Source organism: Taudactylus pleione, unplaced genomic scaffold (assembly GCF_031769625.1).
Source record: "Taudactylus pleione unplaced genomic scaffold, aTauple2 ptg000556l, whole genome shotgun sequence".
In the NCBI taxonomy this organism is placed as follows: Eukaryota; Metazoa; Chordata; class Amphibia; order Anura; family Myobatrachidae; genus Taudactylus; species Taudactylus pleione.
Window position 1 is genome coordinate 15,448,735 of NW_028284958.1, and position 22,280 is coordinate 15,471,014.

Below are 22,280 nucleotides of genomic sequence, written 5' to 3' on the forward strand. Positions count from 1 at the left end.
AATAACCCTGAAATGCTTTTTCAAAAGTAGGCAAGTATGACTTACAATCATTGAGCACCTTTTTGTTTCAGATGCTTTGCCTAATTTAAATTCTGTAAACATTAATTTTACAAAAATGTTATAGCATGCTACTGTATTAGTAAAAAGTAACAATTGTTAGTAAAAAAAATATTTCAATGATTGGGATAATTGATTCCAAAGTGGAAATGCAATAGTCTGCGCAATGCAAGTATCAGCGAGACCCCAGCAAGTCTGCTCAATGCTTTACAGTGGCAATCATTTAAAAGGCACCACCACCATTTTAAAGAGGCAAACAAAATTGATTTGCATAACAGAAGTTGCTGAGACCCAGGAACAAATGTCTGCATGGAGAAGTTCCTGGGCTCTAGCTAGGGAACGAAGGAGGTTAGTACAATGTAATGTGTAGGCATAGAGGCCATGGAGTCTCTGATTTGCCATTTTGGTTTAAGCAAGTTCAATCAGGATGTTTTCCAGCGCCTAATATTGCACTGATGTGAAGGCACAGGCTGATATTTAGGGCAGGCAGAGCTCTAACGGAAGAACAGTGAGTTAGAGGATCAACTGCCACACTGCACCTGCACTGACAGTTACTAATTTCCTCCAAGCACATTTTTATATGTTATGCTCTCCAATGTTAAGGCGCATATCCAGTAAACGATAAAGTGGATCATTTGAACGATAACGATATTGTTATCGCTCATCGTCTGCAATATTCTTAAGTGTGTATGCAGTCAACGAGCAGCAATGCGCGCTCACGCTGGTCGTTGATGATATCTTTAAGCGCCTGTACTTGCAGGGCATCCTGACAATATCGTCAGGTTCTGCAAGTACAGGGATGAGGGAGGGTGCCGGCACTGAACAATATCGTTAATGATATCATTTAGTGTGGATGCTCAGTTCCGTTAACGACATTGAGCCCGCACTGCAGGGCAAACACTAGACGATATGGCTCATGGATGATTTCTGTAGTGATTTTTGAAACCGCAGTGATTTGGGAAGCTATACTGATTTCTGTCCTGTAATTCACTCTGCTCCTGATATACCCCATTCCATTCAGTCAGAGAATGGGGGCTTCCAACAGCCTTTTTATTCAGGCTCCTAATAAAAAATCAAACAACATTGTTTATACCTCAGTGTTGAGGTAACAGTGACTAAATATTCCAAACTAGTAAATGTACCCAGTTTCACCAGGATAGACCTTAGACATTTACTGTTTCCAATTCCATCTCACCACTCCAATAACACATTAATCCTTCACCTCTATAGTAATGCATCACTGCTAGAGTAAGACATTACCTTCCTTTACCTATCTACTAACACATTCCACTCCCTCACCTCTGTAGTAAAACCTTTCCCTCCCTTGCCAGTGTTGTAACACATTCCACATTCCCCTCCCTCATCTGTGTCCTTCACACCTGCAGTAACTTATGCACCGCCCTCACCTCTGGAGTAACACATTGCCGTCCCTCACCTCTAGAGTAACACATCATCCCCGCTCACCCCTGTAGTAACACATTACCCGTGTTGTAATGGGATGCAGTCAGGGAGCCGATGGCTGAAATGCCGACCGCTGGCTTCCCGACTGTCTAATCCCGGCAAGGGTCTGATGACAGGCATCGAAATCCCGACGCCTGTCATTTTACCAACGCCGAGAGCCCGATGCCCGGCATACCGATCAAAGGTAGGCTGCCTTAGGGTTAGGCAGCCCCCCCGGGTGGGTTAGGTTTAGACTAGGGGAAGCGGGGGTTAGGGTTAGGCACCCCCGGAGGGAGGTTAGGTTTAGGAACCCCCGCGGGAGACATAGGTTTAGGCTGTGGGGGAGTTAGGTTTAGGCACTTACAGGGAGGGGGTTAGGGTTTGGCACTTGGGTGGGGGTTAGAGTTAGGCACCCCTAAGGGAGGGTTAGGGCAGGGTTAGGTTAGTAATAGATAAAATACTTACCTGTCGGGATCTTCACTGCCGGTCTTCCGTCGTCGGGATTAGACCATGCGTCCGGCAGTATTCCATACCAATCCTGTTGTAACACATTCCCTGCCTTACCCCTGTAGTAACACATTTGGCATTCCCCTCCCTCACCTGTTTAGTAACACATTGGGCCTCATTCAGACCCGCTCACAAGCACTGAGCACTCTCAAGTGGGTCGATGTTGTGGCCCTGCACACGCGCAGCGGCCGCGCTGCGCGTGCAAGCCCCCTGGGCTCACTACAAAAGGGGCGGCTGACGATGGTGATGACAGCTCACACCGTTTTGTAGGCGGGGAGGCTGGCCAAACGGAGGCATTCCCGAAGGAACGCCTGCCATTTGGGGGCGGCCCCACTGACATCACTCGTGATGTCAGTGGTCTTGCTCCACAAGCCCACTGCCTGTCCACTTCCCCACCCGTCTGTCTCCTGAGACCAGAGGTAAGACTGCCCAGCCGCGGGCTACTGCCCTACCGCGGGCTACTACCGCCTTACCTGTCCCCTGCGTCCGAGTTGGGGCCGGCTAGCAAGGTCCCCAGGAGCCCCGATGAAGATACCAAGCGGTGCTATGGAGCTGCGGCGCCTGGAGGGGTGATGGAGTGGTAGCACAGATGTCCTAAGGACAGTCTGATGCTGCACACTCAGTAACAAAGATAAATATAATTAGAAATCATGAAAAGAAAGCTTTGGGCTGCATAAAGCAGCCCACTGTTATAAAAGTTGATCCGAGCTCCTGCCGGACACTAAGAAAACTGATTTGCCTCAGGCTCAGGGGTGGGGTTTGCATCCAGGCAGTTGAGGGCTTGACTGTTTGGTGTCCGGTCCTTATCCACCACTTACTTTTTCAGACCGCGAGCAGCCCGTGATGTCATGGCGTCACATTATGCTGGAAGAGGAATCATGCCGTCAAGAAGAAGGTAAGTGGGAGGGCTGGACTGGAGAAAGAAGGAGGGGCTGTCTGGCTGGAGACAGAAGGGAGAGCTGTCTGGGGACACAGAATGGGGGGCTGGCTGGCTGTCTAGGGACATAGAAGGGGGGGTTGGTTGTCTGGGGACTCAGAAGGGGGGGCTGGCTGGCTGGGACATGGAAGGGGGGCTGGCTGGGGACACAGAAGGAGCAATGTGCTTTTTTTCTGTGGGAAACAAAGTTATTTCCTCTGTGGGGAGCAATGTTAATTATCTCTGTGGGGAGCAATGCTATTTATCTCTGGGGAGCAATGTTATTTATCTCTGGGGAGCAATGCTATTTATCTCTGGGGAGCAATGTTATTTTTCTCTGGGGAGCAATGCTATTTATCTCTGGGGAGCAATGTTATTTTTCTCTGGGGAGCAATGTTATTTATCTCTGGGGAGCAATGCTATTTATCTCTGTGGGGAGCAATGTTATTTATCTCTGTGGGGAGCAATGTTATTTACCTCTGTGGGGAGTAATGTTATTTACTTCTGTAGGGAGCAATGTTATTTCCTCTGTTGGGAGCAATGTTATTTACCTCTGTGGGGAGCAATGTTGTTTATCTCTACGGGGAGTAACGTTATTTATCCCTGTGAGGAGCAATGTTGTTTATCTCTGTGGGTAGCAATTTTATTTATCTCTGTGGGAAACAAAGTTACTTCCTTTGTTGGGGAGCAATGTTATTTCCTCTATGGGGAGCAATGTTATTAATCTGTATCGGGAGCAATGTTAATTCCCCTGTGGGGAGCAATGAGCTTTTTTCTGTAGGGAGCAATGCTATTTCTTCTGTGGGGAGCAATGTGTTTTCTTTCCTGTGGGGAAGGGGGGGACTGATGGTGTGTCTTGGAAATTTTAACAGGTTTTGCTGTCCCTAATCATATGTTAACATCATTTATTCATAAGGTAGTCTTTTCATTTGAAACCACGCCCCTTATCATGAGACCATGCCCCAGGGGCGTATCTATAATGGGTGCAGGGTGTGCGGTGCACACAGGCCCCCGGGTCCAGGGGGGCCCATACCGCACACCCTGCACCCATAGGTAATTATACTTACCTCTCTGACGATTCCCAAAGTGCTGCTCCGCAGTTCCGGACCGGCGCTGTAGAGCAGCAAACACTCACTGGGAAAATGGTGGCATCCATTTTCCCAGTGATCTGCACATGCGCAGAAAAGATGTCCCCGGGAAAATGGCGCCCCGCATGAAGCCAGAATCTACTGCGCACAGTGCAGTTGAGCCGCAGTCAGAGAGGAGGGGGCCCAAACGGAGGCGCACACGGGCCCCCTCCTCTCTTAAAATGCTCTTTATTGTGAGACCACGCCCCTTATCAACAGATCTCGCCCTCTTTCCGGGGGGAACGCGCTCAAACTTACTATCTTAAGCTTGTTTGAGGGGGGGGGGTTGCATTTTGACTGTTCACACTGGGAGCTCCAGCCCCTACAAATGGACCTGTCTACAACAAATGCCAGTGATGTTTGGCAGCACTTGGGATGACAGTTGGTGTTTGAACATGACCTGTGCTACAGCCACGATGAGACAGGCAGCGCATTGCACAGTGGGAGGAAACATTTTAGCCCCTTTTCACCAACTTGGGAGTTGAATTTTGAAAAATCCCTTCCTGTTTTGGGCACCTACATAATGGAAGGAATATACTCCCTGATTTTCATGTTTCTAGGTCCATGGGTTTGGACTGGGCGTTGATCAGTCAGTGAGTCAGTCAGTCAGTGAGTCAGGACATCTGATTTAATATATAGAGATAAATGGATAGATAGGTCATTTTCAGGGCTAAAACCATGTTAGCAAACAGTGGAGTCCTTTTCAGGATCAATTGAATGAGGTTATAGGCGAGGACAATATAAAAAATGAAGGCTGCAGAAGATGTACTTCGGGTCCATTATTCAACCTGGGCAATCTAATACTAGTTTTCTCTAGTACTGGTTTTAGTTAAAACAATATTGTATCTTGTGTATACTGTACACGATTGCTATTAACCTGTAAGTATTAACATTTGGCTAACTTAGGCCAATATGTGTATCATAGTTGGCAATGCCACCCGGTGTACACCTTGATCTTGGTTTGCACTTATAGAACATCAAGTGCTCAAGTGTAAGCCCAGATTCTGGATATAACTGAGTAACTGGCTGATAAGGACAATGAGACCTCTAAATACATTCTCTTCTATAGTGTTTACAAAGGAGCCTTGCAATACTGCATAATCTGTATTACTAGCCTGTACATACTTTTAAATATTATGGCCCAATTCGGGGTTGCACTCAGGACCATATTCGGCTGCATCTAGCGACGTTCAGCAACCTGCGCGTGCACTGTAATGAACATACGCATATTTGCGTCACTCAGGCTGAATCTGAGTTAGATGCATGTTGGCCGTTTCTCTCTGTACCTGAACTGGGTGTTTCTGGGTGTCATTTGGGCATACGCAGAGAAGTTATCCGTCTCGTGGGAGTGTCATGGTGTGAGGCCAGAGTTGAGTCATGCCGAAGGGATGCCTGTTACACTTAGCATGGGGCAGGTGTGAGTGCTGATACTAATGAGAATGGTTGTTTTCGCAGATGAATAAAATATGGGCAGTGCGATGCGTACACAGGAATCGGTATGTGTAATCGCATTAGCACCTGTGTTTGGCTCAGTACCTATTTGTTTAATTAAGGAGAAAGTGGTTATGTGTTTAAGCTTATGACCAATAAATCACCTGGAGAACATAATATTACATCGGGTTTGGATTGATCGGTCTATTTTAAGACGGTAGACAGTCAATAGGTCGACACCAAAAGGTCGAGAGGGTTAAAAGGTGGACATTAAAATGGTTCACACAAAAAAGGCTGACACATGATATTTTAGCCTAGCCCTCTACCTAACCCTAAACCTAAAAATCATGGAAAAACATGTGTCAACCATTTGAATGTCGACCTTTTAACCCTGTCAACATAAGTCACTGTCATTTATTTACCTGTTTCCTTTAAATCCTCTCAACCTATTGACTATCTACCTTTTTAGTGTAGCTCTACTAACCAGATACTATTACACCACATATATGTATTATTTGTTATATTTATAGACTGAAAATTATAGACCGGTAGAGAAATACTACAGTAGCTACACCAATTAAATTAGTTTTTATAAAGAGGTACTCTGGAAACTGGATATTGGTAATCCATGGGATGTACTGTAATATTCTATATTATTAATAAATTAATACAATTTGCTTTTCTTGGCATAAAAGTTTATAAACCTTTTTCCACTGTTTTCAGTGGGTTTGAGTCCAGATGTTACAATGCTTACTCCTTGTTTTAGGTGAAACCCTGATGGTTACAGCTGGGAGGCATACATTTCTGTTCCATCTCCAACTTCCTTCTGGGTGAGTTTGTTTTTATGTTCCAGACCTTTTCCGCTGAGACTGTGTGTGGCTTATGTAAACATTCAAACATACAATATCCTATCTCCTGTACTCTTTAGAATGTTGCTCTCACTAATACCCCTTTCACATCTCAAAAATAACCTGGGATATTGCCGGGTCGACCTGTCTCGAGGTGCAGTGTGAACATGCCACCAAAAAAATTTCAGGGTTGAGCGACCTGGCATTTCAACCCTGCAATTGAGCAGGGTTGAACAAAGGAACACTCCGGGTTGAAGTACAGTGTGAACAGGCCCTACCCGTTATATCCAACCCGGGACTCAGCAAACAATGCTGATTGGATGTTCCTGGGCCTCACTTGATGATGTCAGCAGCCAGACACCACAGGCAGCACACTGGGAACAACAGCAGAGGCAGCATTATTGCAGTCTGAAAGGAGTTATTACTACTACTGTTATTACAGTGATAGCTGATTGCAGTGATGAAGAAGTGAACTGTACACTATGCTGAATCAAATAGCAGTAGAGCACACACACTCATGAACTCAGGGCTACACAGTGGTAATCCATCAGTCATGATTTCTGCAATGCTGTGATCAGGAGCGTTTCTAGAGAGGAGGGGGGCCGTGTGCAGTTTCCGACACGGGCCTCCTCCTCTCCACCCGGTGGCCGGCAGCACACTGAGCTGTGTGCGGCCAGTGCCAGAGTTATTGACTCTGGGCACTAGAGTGTGCCCAGAGTCTATAGTGTATGCACAGGTAACCGGGAAAATGGCCGCGGCCATTTTCCAGTCATTTTACAGCGCCGACGTGGTACTCCGGAGAGGTAAGTAATATTATGGGTGCAGGGTGTGTGTTGTGGGGGCCCCCCTGGACCCAGGGGCCCGTGTTCCCCGCACACCCTTCACCCATTATAGATATGCCCCTGGCTGAGATCTTATCTTTGTGAGTCAGAAAAAGTCAATTTTTAATGATATCCATAGGGTTTTACAGGGCTGACCCGGGTCCAGTGTGAACAGGTCCAACCCAGGAATAACCCGGGTTGAAGGTGCAGTGTGAAAGGGGTCTGACCCGGGTCGCAGCCAGGTTGGACCCGTGTTCAAAATCCAAGGTTAGAGCGGGGTTTGCGACGTGAAAGGGGTATGACTATAAAGCTGGGTACACACTTAACGATGTGTAGCCAGCCCGATGTTGCGGGCTAACTCATATCTAAATTGCAGTGTAAAATAAAGCTGTCCAGCCTTTGTGGGCTGAATGCAAAAGCAGCCAGTATTTACACTGCATGCAAAAAAAAACTAAATAAATGGTTTGTCCAGGTGCAAAGTTACTGTTTGTTTTTTTTTCTTTGCTTTGCTCCCATCTCAGAATCAGCCTTATTGTCTATATTTGTATATGGTATGTTATGTACTCTATCTTTTGTACATCTCAGCAGATTATCCACTATTTAAATAGTGATCACTATCATAAGATTGATTACTATAACATTAGCATTACTGTGTGTGGTCTGTTAGAATAGATCATGCATAATACCCCATGTTTGGTAGGGATCACTGATTTGAAAGATTTCTTCTGTGCTTACTTTACCGTACAGTTTTATTTGCAAAAGATCATTTTTTTAATTTGATTTTTTTTAAATTACTTTTAGACAATTGGTTACTTCTTTCACTGGAAAATATGGCAGGGTTCAATATCAACTCACTGCCGTTTTGGAAAGACCATCTGTGCCTTCATGTAGCGTCCACCGTGAGCTCCGAGTCATCAGCCGCATTGATGTCAACTCTCCGCCTTTACTTGTAAGAACTATATTAGCAGTGAGAAAGTGTTATTCAAAACCTGACGCCTCTCTGAATGACTCTATTTAATTTCTGTTTACCTTGCAATAACAAGTCTGCATTCGGTATCTGCATTCCTAATGTATGCAGGTGTGCCAATTTGTTTTATTAGCTGTACATCACGCAAACCCATTTACTGCAGAGGCTACATTTGTAAGGCTTGGTGTCCTAAACATGAATAATGACAGCTGCAGAAGACATAATTATGGGAGACTTATTATTAATCATTGCAGGTCTGCTATCTAACTCAGACCATTATATGTCACGTATCCTTCCATTTTTCATGCCATTTTCTACCACTAAGTAAGTGTATGCAGCTGCTGGCGGAATCCTTTCAGCTATCATGCCCTAATGGCAAATTGGATCACATTAAAGCATTGAACTCCATAATGACTGCAAATACATAGTATGGCAGGGAGGATCAGAGCATGAGTAACAACACAGTGGCGAGATGTGGAGCTAATGAGCTTTATTCTTTTATCTGCACCCATTTTATCAAAATAATATACAATTATACCTTGCACTTTCATGACAGCTATAGAGAAGCCTAATGGTCCAGTATTTAAATATGAATGATATCATCACAGAAAAATACTCTGGCAATTGAAGATGACTTTAAACAACACAGATTTCACATAAAATGTGTAGGGAACTTTTTTTTATTATTATTTTGGGAGGGATTTGTTCACTGAAGTCTTGTGTAACTGTGCAAAGTTATAGTTGCATGGCAGTTACTTTAGTATACACAGGACACTTATTTATTTTATTACCAGTTATTTATATAGCACACACATATTCCGCATCACCTCAGTCCATGTCCCAGTGGAGCTTACAATCTATATTCGGTACCGCATGTACACACACAGTAGGGTTATTTTTTGTTGGGAGCCAATTAACCTACCAGTATATTTTTGGAGTGTGGGAGGAAACCCACACAAGCACAGGGCGAATATACAAACTCCATACAGTTAGGGCATTAGCGGGAGTCGAACCCACGACCTCAGTGCTGTGAGGCAGTAATGCTAACCTTTACACCGTCTGTGCTGCACATTGTTTGCTGAGATTTTTTATTGTACATTTAAAGGACTTGTCCAACAACTCCACTGTAATTTAACCTGCTCCAACTTTTTGTTGATATATTATTATTATTATTATTATTATTATTATTATTATTATTATTAGTTTTTGTTTTAATATAATTATCTTTTATTTCTATGTTGCTACAAAGATCCTGTAGTACCTTTACATATGGGTTTGAACATATAGCAACATTAGTAGAGTACAAAGGTGGCCAAATAGGACAGTTATCGAGAAGTTCGCAAATCAACATATACAACATATATACATAACTAGCTGATGTACCCGGTTTCACCCAGTTAGACTTTAGATAGTTTAATTTCCTTCATTTGATCTTAACTTAATTTATATGCTTAGTTTACTTAGCCACCGCAGCACGGTGCACCATAGGATTAATCTGCGCATATTTCACTGTCACATCCTGAAGTTGCGTCGTCCTTTTTATTGTGGGTGCATCTGGCGCGACGTTTGGCAAGAGCCTTCTTGGGGACAAGAAGAGGTGATGCCTGTGAGAGGTGTGAAGTGGAATGGCGCTGGTGTGTATACTTTTTGAGGTTCACGTGGCACGTACGCATCGCAAAGCCCCTGAGAGAGGTCTTGCATAAAGCGCAGGTAATACTGGGTTTGGGATGCGCTTCGTGGTGGTGGTGTTGTGGGATATAGGGGGTTGGATGATGGAGGGGGGGAAGGTGTGAGGACAGAAAAAGGAGGGAGGGGGGGAGAGAGAGAGAGAGGAGGGGGTCCAGGTGTGGATGGTGCTGATCCTACTATTGGATAGATATGGTAAGATTGGAGGGTACCAAGGAGCGCACGTACCCTCCAACCTTGCATAAAGCGCAGCCTCCTCACGGGGTGATGTTCATCACCAAAACTCTCATAGAGCTCACCATTACGGTAAACCTCGAAGATGAACTCGAACAATTGCCCAGCCACCACCAGTTTGCATAAATCACCATAAGAATGGGTTGGGACATGTCAAGGAGGTACTCAGCAGGGCTGGTGTAGTTGTCCCCCTTGCAATTATGGATCACAATGGAGAACTCCTCCCAGTTGTCGACCACAAGCCTCACAATTAGGTTATGCACCTCCCTAGCCAATAGCTGAGTGTCATACATGGGATAGTAGAGGGACTGGAACAGACAGGCTCTGTCTCCTGTGATGGGGACAATGGTGTGAGCCACCATCTCCCCATTAACATTCAGAAACTCAATTACCATGTTCGAGAAAATGAAAAATACAAATACAAAGCAAATGACGTGGAAAATAAAATGGAAAATAAAATGAAATGGAAAATAAAAATGTTAAGTCCTTAGCAGTGGCAACTCCAGAGGTGGGGCTGCAGTGTAGACCAATATACAAATAGGGGAGTCACACCAACTGTCACCCCAAATGCTGCCAAACATCACTGCCAGTTGGTGTGGCTCCCCTATTTGAATATTGGACTGCACTGCAACCCCCTTTGAAGCCACCACTCGACCCAGACAATGAGCTTACAGTCCTTTTCATCCCTCAGGAGTAGAACTTCGAAAATCCTTAGGAGTCTATCTACTAAGCAGTGTTAGGAGACAGAGTGAAAAGTGATAAGAAAGTGATAAGGGGGCCTATTCATCAACACTAAATTAACATTTTTAAGGACATTTTCCTTAAATAACGTTATTTTAGTATTCATTAAGCCACTTAGCACAGGAGATATCACTGATATCTCCTTGCTAAGTCCCCCTGCGTTAATTTCCACACTCCCCATACATTAGTACATTAGTATGGGGATGTGAAAATTATGGTATTCATCAAATTCCGAAAATTATGAATTTTAGGAATTTGATGGAGGTACTATCCGCCACTGTGAGGTGGCGAATAGCAGGTGACACCTACCTGCTTCCAGCTGGACAGGTCCCCCAGTGTCTTCCTCCGGCGCTCTGGTGCATCCTCTGGCTCCGGAGGCTGGTCGGACACTGTGCTCTCCCAGCAGAACACAATAAAGATTAGGCAAAAAAAAAACTTTTTTTTTTTTCTAATCTGTACTACAGTCTGCTGGGAGACCATGTGACAGACCAGCAGGACGGAGCCGGAGGCTGCTGCGCGGGCAGGTAAGTGCGGGAGGAGGGGGGGAGGAGAGCGGAGGGGCATACTTGCCGACAATCAGCTACAGCCTTCTGGGAGGGAGCTGATTGTCGGCTAATAGCGGGGGCGGGGCCGGCCATTGGGGGCGGAGCAGGGGGCGGGGTGGCCATTTTGGGTCACACTGGGGGCGGAGCCGCACGATTGTGTCATCGTGACTCCGCCCCCTCTTCACAATGCCATGATTTTCGGCATTGTGAAGCAGGGGGCGGGGCTACGATGACGCAATTCTGCGCGAATCGAGTAACCGGGCCCCCCGCTGCGGGGATTTCTGTTTTTTTCAGTGGGGAGGCTGTGAGACTTCCGGGAGGCTTGCCTGCCTTTCCGGGGGGCCGGGAGCGGCACCCGAACGTCGGGAGGCTCCCGGCCAAATCGGGAGGGTAGGCAAGCCTGCGTAGCGGGGGGGGCACAAACTTACCGCATGTGTAGTAAGGCAGTGTAGACAGGGATAACTATTTAATTCCCGAAAAGCTGTCATCGCAAAAATGACAGGAGAGGAGGAATGATGAATTCCTCTGGTAATTAGGTAGAACTCCATGCGAGTTCTAAACCTAATTACGTCCAGGGAAAGTTTAGTAATGAGGAATAGGCCCCAGAGTGAGAGCTGTCATCTTACAGGCTGTGTTTGAAAAATGACAGTTGGGAGCTGATTGGTTGGTACCTTATCACTTTCTTATCACTTTTCACTCTGTCTCCTAACACTGCTTAGTAAATAGACCCCTTAGTGTGTGCCTATGTCATGGAAGGCATATACTCCTTGAATTAAAGTACATGTTTCTAGGTCTAGGGGTTTGGGCTAGGTTTTGATCTGTCAGTCAGTCAGGACATTTGTTTGTTTTTTTTTAAATATATATATATGTGCATATATTTGTATATATATATATATATATATATATATTACACAATTACAATCCATGAATTACATAGAGACCACAATAGGAAAGAGGTCCCTTGAGAAAAGAGATAAGTGTGAAGTTATACATGTTCATGGAAATGGTAATGTAATCCTCTGCAGCCATGATGTAGCTTGTGACGCTATGTTGGGTAATGTATTCTCTACTGTAAATTATACAAATATTTTAAGTTGCCAATTGATTTAGTTAACTTCTTGTGTTTAAACAAGTAACCGAACTCTGAAGTCACTAAGCAGACGATACAGTGTTACAGTATATCACATCTAGAGTATTTATAACACTAAATACTATAATATAATAGTAATGTAATAATAATACACAATAATAATACACATTTTCCTTCTTCAAAACATTAAAAGATCTAGCATAACCATATTGACCAAGACTGACTCACCTTAAACATGATTTTTAAAGTTATGAATATCCTGGTCCGCAGATGGATGTAAAACATGGCAAAGGACGTAAAAAATTGTATCTGCTGGTGGGTGAAGCTCAGGATCGGCGACAGGGGGGGACAAAGGGGACACACATACCAGCCCCATGGATCAGAGGGGCCCCGACGATTAACAGGGCAGCAGCACCTAGTGAAACTTTTTAAATGCCTGCTGTGCTGTGTTGTTATAGCAGCCATCACTGACACTGTCACATGGTACACACCGAGACACGCAGGGGCTGGTGGTCGTCCTAATGGGCCTAGCTCCTGATCCTCTCCTATAGGCTTCCTCCCCAACTTCCCTATTGTGGCATCAAAGACCCCCCCCTCGCACCCCCTCCTTCCCGCCCCCCCCTCCCCCACAGCACAACACACACTCCTCCTCCTCGTCGGTCAGTGGTCCAGCTGAAGAGTATAGGGACACAGCCTCAGCATTAAGGGAAATGACTATGTGTAAATGACTGTTATTGTCACTTTTAACATATGTCTGTGTCATACTTGCCTACTTTTGAAAAACAATTTCAGGGACATTGCAGATGGCAGTAGAATGCGCCTCGCACAGCGCGCCGTGCCTTTGAGGGGGCGTGGTCCACTCCACCCAAAGGGCATGTTTAGCTCAACCTATGGGCATATATATTCTTATTAGCTGAGCCCTACATGACTATAGGACACTACATACATGACTGGGGACATGACTATAGCACATTATAGGCATTGCTTTGCTATTGCACAGCACAGACTTGACTATATGACAATGACAGTCACAGTACACTTTTCTTTAATTTTCCTCTATGGTGTGAAACACACCCACTTTCCACTGAACACGCCCTCACCAATCCAGCTAGCATTTGTCCCCCGACTACCCACCCATGTACTTCAGCCAAGGCAGCCAATGAGAGCAGGGCCAGCTGTCACATAATGCACCCTGCTTTCATGGATCCTGCGGACTGCGAAGCAGGCATCACCCACCTGCTGGAAGTGCGGCTATTCCAACCGATCGGCATCACCCACCTGCTGGAAGTGCGGCCATCCCAACCAAGCGGAGTCATCCGCCGTGGGTGGAGGAAGAGAGGGGTTTGACTGGTGCTGCAGACCTTGCTGGGAGTCCCCGGCTGCCTGCCCCCATTCTCTGGCTGCCGCTGCTGTGTGACTGGGGGGAGGAGGCGCCCGGGCAGAACTGCTGGGGAGGAGCCGTCCAGGCTGCGTCTGCCTGTAGGGTGAGATCGACAGATGCAGCCTTGGGGGTTGATGGGAGATGTAGTCCCCTGGCCACTTCCTGTCATCCAGACACTGTCCCCTTCACCTTGCGCATGCACAGTCCGGATTCCCGACAGGACAATTGGGAATCCGGGGGTTTTATTCAATTTTCCGGGGTAGCGGGAGACTCTATATTAAATCGGGAGTCTCCCGCTGGAATCGGGAGGGTAGGCATCTATGGTCTGTGTATATGTTTACCGTAATGTGGGCTGTGTGAGCCAGATACACATGTAGTGCTCAATAAATATTTAAAATAATAATAAAATTTAAAAAAAATCAGTGTAAAAAAAAAATTACATTTACATTTTCTGCAGATATTGGTGTTCTGGGGCTGTTGAATCACTTCACAAAGCTTGAAATTTTTATTTAATTTTCTATAAAACAGACTCTGGGGGAGATGTATCAAGCCTTTGGCGCGTGTCTGAAAAAGGGGTGCGGCCTCATGGGAAACCACACATATGTGTGTATATGTATGTATGCGTGTATGTGCGCGTATTTCTCTATCTGTAATAATTGTGTGTGTGTGCGTGTGTGTCTGGACCTGACACGTTTGTTTGTAGGACGGGTCACGGAGGCAGCAATGGGAGGGGGGGAGGGTTGGGGACCCCAGAGATCCAAGTGTACCGGGCCCCAAGATTTCTGTTGCCGGCCCTGGTAAAGCTGGGTGTATTTTGGTCTCTCTTGCTGAATCTGGGAAAATGTTCCTAAAGGGAAAAATTAGAGGTAATTTGATTCTGTGTGCCAATCTATTTAAATGAGGCTCAATGGGCGGAAAGAGAGCATATGCAGGGTGCTCCTGGGTTTGCAGAATTCCATGATTTTCATATGTTCTGGCAGGTCAAATACTTATACTGTAGGATCTCAAGATCTATCCTCACAGAACCATGTACAGGTGCAGTTGCAGAATGGGAGCAAACATCGTGCCGCAAACCTATGTATGCGCTAGTTACACAAATATGCGCTTTTTATTATAATGAACTATGCTGAGGGCCTGCATCTTTTCCTGTTCGTAAATGGCAACTTTTGACAAAGACCTAAAAATGCATCTACAGATGTGTCCTCATACACTATTGCTGCAGTCGTGCCAAACAGCCAGTCTCGGCGCGTCAGGTCCCGTGTGACTCGACTTACGTTGAGCATCTTTTTTGCCTAAAATGCATCTTATTTGCAATCGAATGTTACCAGTGGCGTACTAGGGAGGCCGCTGGCCCAGCAAGCAACTCCTTGCACCCATAGGTGAAACTCGCTTTTGTCGGGCCGGTTCACACTGCCTACCGGCCCAGCTCACACTTTTTGCCCGCTCGCACTGATCCATACTTATGCCAGGCTGGCTGCAGCACTTCCAGGATTGTGTTCCACTGTGGTATGCAAACCGGAAGCTGTCATCAGCTTTGCTAGCAGGCACTTCCAGGTGCTGCTAGCTGAGCGGAAGCAGAAGCTGCAGCCTCAGGGCATCTAGGAAGGAGGGCATTAGGGAGGACTGGCCGGGGTGACTCTTGCCTCTCTTAAAAAATTGTGACTTTACCAAGCTCCCGGTTTTGACAGGATCATTTGAATTATGGTGTATTTGGCTGTGGCACCAGCCCCCGCTAGAAAGGGTCCGGTGCTGGTTTTAATTATAGGGGTACCCCTATGCATTTTTTTCCCCCTATAATTAAAACTAGGACTGGCCCTGCAGCCTGGTGCTGGTACCTAATTTACGGTGGAACCCTACTCATTTTGTTCCCCGTAATTTTAGGTACCAGAACAGTCTGGCATGTCCGGGGCTGGTTAGCCCTTTGGGGGGGGGGGGCCTAACGTAACTTTTTTTTAAAAAATTTACCCTTAGAACACACTTACCATTCAGAAACATACACAAATCGCACTGATTTGTGTATGTTCGATGGCTCAGGAGGTGGTGCATTTAAAATTTCTATTGAGTCCCCGATTTGAGTGTAAAATGAGCGACTTTAGCAAAACGAATGATAAATTCCCGATTTTTATTGAAAAAGTGAAAATTACTTCCGATTTGAGCCGATGGTGATATAATTTCTATTGTTCAAAACGGCCGAATTTGCGGAATTAAACCACCCGATTTCAACCTGAAAAAATTAAGAAATTACCCGACTTTAATGATAGTAAATTCCCGATTTGCAAAAAAGTTATATTATCACCCGAAAAAGCAAATCGGGACAAACACCTAGGTGTATTAAGACACATCTATATACACATCAATATATACAACGACACACAAAGACAGGCACATAAAGGTATTTCTCAAAGTACCCATTTATTCCCCTAATTTATGCTGCGTGTATGTACACTATGGGGTATATCCAATTGCGTGCGAGGTTTAGCGAGGTGAAAAACCTTGCGCCCCTCGCATCCAATTTTGGATTACCACGCGTATGCGTGCTCCAGATACCTGCAGTATCCAATAATAGAGAAGTGGCTGCAGGGTTGTCAGCTCGGAAAAGCCTATGGCACATAAAAATAAAAGTAAATGATACATGCCCGGAAGTCTCAGCGGCTCCCGATGGCCTCCCCTCCGTCTTGTCACTGGAGAGTTGCTGCTGGGAGGTTCCGGGGTGCTTAGAGGCGCTGGGGCTGCTGGGAGATGTAGCTCTCTCAGTGCCCATTACGGGGGTATAACCTTACACGGGAGGAGGGGGGTCACACAAATCGAGGGTCACTCATGCACACACACACTCACTCACTCATATACACTCACATACTCACCATGCTGCAGAAGACTAGGCTTCTGACGCTGGATGCAGAAGACACCATTTCGGAAGGTGAGTAATTAAGGACTAATTAAGCTAATTTGAAACTTCCATTAGCATTATTAGTCCTCAAGGGGGCGCTGCCGCGGTCCCAAAGCAAGTCCCGCTGATTTCTCCTAAAATGAATGATTTTAGGAAACATTAGACTTGCCCTGCAGGTGCGAGAAAAAAGACGCAGTGATTTCTATTCTATTTTCAGGCACCTTATTGAATAGCAAAACCCTGCGGCTGCTGGAAAACCCAGCGCCGCAGGGTTTTATAAAAAGCCCACCCGCTATTGGATATGCTGAGTCTGATTCCGTGTAGCACTAATGTGATCATACTGTAATTCTGGCCATTTACAGCCATCAGAAATCCATGCCAACATTCGAGTTGGCTGTATATAGATACCGCGCCGCCCCCAGCCCTCTGCTTGTGACAGCAGCCGTCATCACTCTTATATGCATTTGCACCAGCTCCATCCTCAGTGCTAGAGTTCCGAATGAAATCAGACAGATCTCTGCATACCGTCACCTCTGAATAGCCCACAACCATGTCCGGATTAAGGGGAGGGCGACAGGGGCGGTCGTCCCGGGGCCCCCCCACACAGAGGAGCCCCACCACTAGAGCAATTCCCCCTTCTACCATTGGGGGCGGAGCCAACGCGACAAGCCCCATCCCCATATGACCCGCTAATTGCGGCATTACGGCACGAGGGGGCGGGGCCTAATGAAGTGATCAGCAGCTGAACTGATAGAATGTAAGTGTGTAGATGTACTGTTATTATTTATGTGTATGTATGTGTTTGTGTATGTATGTGTTTATGTGTATATATGTGTACGTGTTTATGTGTATATATGTGTACGTGTTAGTGTGTGTATACTGTGTATGTGTATTTATGTGTGTGTTATTGTATATACAGTATGTGTTAATGTGTATATATGTGCTAGTGTGTGTACTGTATACTGTGTATGTATATGTGTTAGTGTTTATGTGTGTATACTGTATATGTGTGTGTTTAGTCTGTATGTTATATAAAATATATCTGTTTGCTACATATATATTATGTGTGTGTGCATGTTTAATGTGTGGTGGGGGAGGGCGGTAGGCTCCATGTGGCTTGGTGGGCACTCCCACAACTTAGTTGCCCCAGGGCCCACATAAGCCTTAATCCGGCCCTGCCCACAACTTTGTCTACATTCCCACTACATGCCCATGAGATGCTTCTTCTGCATGTGAACACCGTGTTGCCACACAGTCATGCTCATTTAGCCCATACTTGCCAACTCTCCCTCATTGTCAGAGAGACTCCCTGAAATAGTAGCAATCTCCCTGTCTCCCTGAAGAGTGTAGCAATCTCCCTCATTTCATCCTTACCCACATTATGAAGCTGTTATATTAAAAAAACAGAGATATATACATTCAAATGGGATCATTAGGGTAATTTCCTTGCATTTTTTATTATCAGGCACAATGATCCCTATGAATTTCTGAAAAGTATCAGTGTGTTTTCATCAACAAACAGATCTTACTAAGTCAGGTTTAGGACACGCCTCTCAGATTTATCAGTACACGCCCACTGTAACACGCGCTCATAGGTGCTGCTTTCACAATCTCCCTGAAATGCTTTTTTAAAAGTAGGCAAGTATGATTTAGCCATAACTGAGAAGTGGCCAAGATGCGTACAACTCTGAAGCACTCATAAATGCTCTAAATGCGTATGTAGACCGCAATACATGCACACTAACGACCTCATTCAGAGTCAGTCGTCAGCGGCCGCTCAGTCGTACACCTAACGACCGCAAAACTGAAAAAGGAAGCGATCGCACGGCCGGTCGGTCGCAACCAAAATGACGCCCATACGTGAACAATGCACCTACTCTAGCTAGCGAGTGATAGCAGCTAGCGATCGAGTCAATCGTTGTCAGTCATTGTCAGTCGCTGTATGTTAGTTTTCTTCTGTATGTTAATTTTCTTCTGATGGTTGCGGCTGCTTGTGTTGTGTGCAAATTACACCAAAAATTAACAAAAAAACGCATGGAATAAGCCATCCCCATGAAATATATTTATTCTTATTATTCGCTAATGCAAACGCAGCTGAATCAATTACAAGCCAATTAGCAATGTTATTAGCTTCAACAAATGATTAGCTGCTTGCATTGTGTGGCTCAAAATAGAAACATCACTCCTAACATCAGTCGCATTCGATAGTATCGATTGTACTCTGGGGTTTGAGAGAGCACATACCCAACCTCAAGCTGTACAATCAGCCAGGCCTCTAACCTGCTCGCAGAGTGACGTTTTACTACTTCCGGCCTTCTATATCGGTCGTAGCAGGAAATTTATGTACGCCCCTGAAACGCCCTGAAAACGATGATGAACGCCTGCGTTTTTAGACCACCACCCCCATCAACACCCACAAACGGCCTTTCATGTCAATCAACTCTCGGAAGCCACTTCTTGCTCGTAATCCGTACGATCGACAGCATTTTCGATCGTAAGGTCTCGTACGCACATGCGCACAACTAACCGTACGCATGCGTGGTTTGGAAACATCGGATGCGTACGACCGAGCGGCCGCTTACGACCGACTCTGAATGAGGTCCTAAGAGCCAAATGTAATAGGGTGAGGGTTAAAAAAAATTTAGAGTTTACTCACACTTTTTAAACTCAGCCAATGTAATAGAGCTTGAAAACAAAGCAACAGAGCAAACTTGCATGTTTTTCATACTCAAAAAACTCTCACGATTTAAACTCTCATCCAGATGTTTTCCCATTTTGCAGATACAATTTGACCAATGTGAGAGTTTACTGCTAAACTCTCATATTTTCTAAACTCTCATCCTAGTACATTTTGCCCCCAAAATCTGTAGAAAATCAATGTGGTCAATGTAACCCAATATAATCAACTAGTTACAGCTTCCAAATTTTATTGTATAAAAAAGCAGTTTATTATTATTATTATTATTATTATTATTATTATTTTTATTACTTTTATTATAAACCTCCAGTCCATAGCTTTATCTGACAGGCATATGTTTTTACTGGAATGGAAATCCTGTTTATGAGCATAATGATATTAATTTTCAAGCAAGGGGATAAACCATTAGTAGAAAGTATAAACATTGTAAATTGTTGCTATGTGATAATCATAATCTCAGCTTGACCTTTATGCTATGTGTTATGTCATTACCTGGATAACATGTTTGCTGTTTAGTAATCACACCTGTTAATTACAGCAGATTTCCTTTAATGCGTGACAATAAAACTGTCCTGCCATTTGTGTGGTCTGAGAACTATTGTTTTTTAGACTCCTGTAGAACGATCCAAAGAGCAAATGATTGGCTGTCTTTTCTTAACCTCTGGACCAATATCTTTAAGTGCCAAAATTGGACGAAAAGGTTACTGCAATGGTAGGTTGTATTTTCTGTTGTGGCTAACATTATTTAGGGGATAATACACTCAATACTGTAAAATATATAAATATTATAAGTGACTCCGAAAACATTATACAGGTCACTTGAATCAAGGGTTACTTTTACACTACTAGGGGGCTATTCATTATGCTATCAGCCCCATATAATTAATATTTAGATCCGCTGCGAGCACCGCGCGGAGAAACCTGATCCGAAGATCCCTGATCCCTGTGAATCCTTTCACTTTAGTAGCGGTAAACGTTTGCACTCCGCAGTGCTAGTGCAATTGCGTGAATTTGGGCTCGCACATGTGCAAAAAGCCCCGGCATCCGAGGAAGAAGCCAGACAGGGCTGGAGAGATCCGAAAGATCCCTCTTCGCAGTCTGAGACTGTTTCCCATAGTGAAGGAGCAGGGGTGGGAAAAAATCTGCAGATGGTGAATGTTCCCACAGTCAAGCTCTGAAAATATAATCTTTCGGAGCTTGATGTATTTGGTCCCCATACTAGTGTGTGGGGACTGCGGGACAGATTGGGGCTGAAAGGTAAGCAGGACAGATCATAAATATTGGGACATTGACAGAATTTTCATATTTTGGCCTCTACTCACCACCACAATGGCTTTGAAATAAAACAAACAAGATGTGCTTTAACTGCAGACTTTCAGATTTAATTTGAGGGTAATTACATCCAAATCAGGTGAAAGGTGTAGGAATTACAACGGTTTCTATATGTGCCTCCCACTTTTTAAGGGGACAAAAGTAATGGGACAAACTAAACAATCCTAAATCTAACGTTCACTTTTTAATACTTTGTTGCAAATCATTTGCAGGCAATTACAGCCTGAAGTCTGGAACGCATAGACATCACCAGACGCTTGGTTTCATCCCTGGTGATGCTCTGCCAGGCCTCTACTGCAAATGTCTTCAGTTACTGCTTGTTCTTGGGGCATTTTCGCTTCAGTTTTGCCTTCATCAAGTGAAATGCATGCTCAATCGGATTCAGGTCAGGGGATTGACTTGGCCATTGCATAACATTCCACTTTTTAGCCTTAAAAAACTCTTTGGTTGCTTTTGCAGTATGCTTCGGGTCATTGCCATCTGAACTGTGAAGCGCCGTCCAATGAGTTCTGAAGCATTTGACTGAATATGAGTATATAATATTGCCCGAAACACTTCAGAATTCACCAGTCTCATCATCAATAAATACATGGGAACAAGTTCCTTTGGCAGCCATACATGCCCACGCCATGAGACTACCACCACCATGCTTCACTGATGAGGTGGTATGTTTTGGATCATGAGCAGTTCCTTTCCTTCTTCATATTCTTCTTTTCCCATCACTCTGGTACAAGTTGATCTTTGTCTCATCTGTCCATAAGATGTTGTTCCAGAACTGTAATGGCTTTTTTAGATGTTGTTTGGCAAACTCTAATCTGGTCTTCCTGTTTTTGTGGCTCACCAATGGTTTACATCTTGTGGTGAACCCTCTATATTCACTCTTGAGAAGTTTTCTCTTGATTGTTGACTTTGACACATATACACCCACCTCCTGGAGAGTGTTCTTGATTTGGCCACTGTTGTGAAGGGGTTTTTCTTCACTAGGGAAATAATTCTTCTGTCATCCCCCACAGTTGTTTTCCATGGTCTGCCGGGTCTTTTGGTGTTGCTGAGCTCTCCGGTGCGTTCTTTCTTTTTAAGAATGTTCCAAACATTTGATTTGGCCACACCTAATGTTTTTGCTATCTCTCTGATGGGTTTGTTTTGATATTTCAGCCTAATGATGGCTTGCTTCACTGATAGCGACAGCTCTTTGGATCTCATATTGAGAGTCGACAGCAACTGATTCCAAATGCAAATGTCACACCTAGAGTCAACTCCAGACCTTTTACCTGCATAATTGATAATGAAATAACGAGGGAATAGCCCACACCTGTCCATGAAATAGCTTTTGAGTTGATAGTCCCATTACTTTTGTCCCCTTAAAAAGTGGGAGGCACATATAGAAACCGTTGTAATTCCTACACCGTTCACCTGATTTGGATGTAATTACCCTCAAATTAAATCTAAAAGTTTGCAGTTAAAGCAAGCACATCTTGTTTGTTTCATTTCAAAGCCATTGTGGTGGTGAATACAGGCCAAAATATGAAAATTCTGTCAATGTCCCAATATTTATGCACCTGACTGTATGTA

At 44.7% G+C, this 22,280-nt stretch overlaps 1 protein-coding gene across 1 annotated transcript in view; it reads left to right on the forward strand.

Annotated features, from left to right (window-relative positions):
- ARRDC4 (arrestin domain containing 4) overlaps positions 1 to 22,280 on the forward strand; it is a 56,914-nt gene that overhangs the window by 18,052 nt on the left and 16,582 nt on the right. The window contains exons 2-4 of the mRNA XM_088452861.1: positions 6,245 to 6,308; positions 7,949 to 8,096; positions 19,986 to 20,088. Of these exons, the coding sequence (XP_088308987.1) occupies positions 6,245 to 6,308; positions 7,949 to 8,096; positions 19,986 to 20,088 (315 nt within the window). The remainder of the gene's footprint in view (positions 1 to 6,244; positions 6,309 to 7,948; positions 8,097 to 19,985; positions 20,089 to 22,280) is intronic.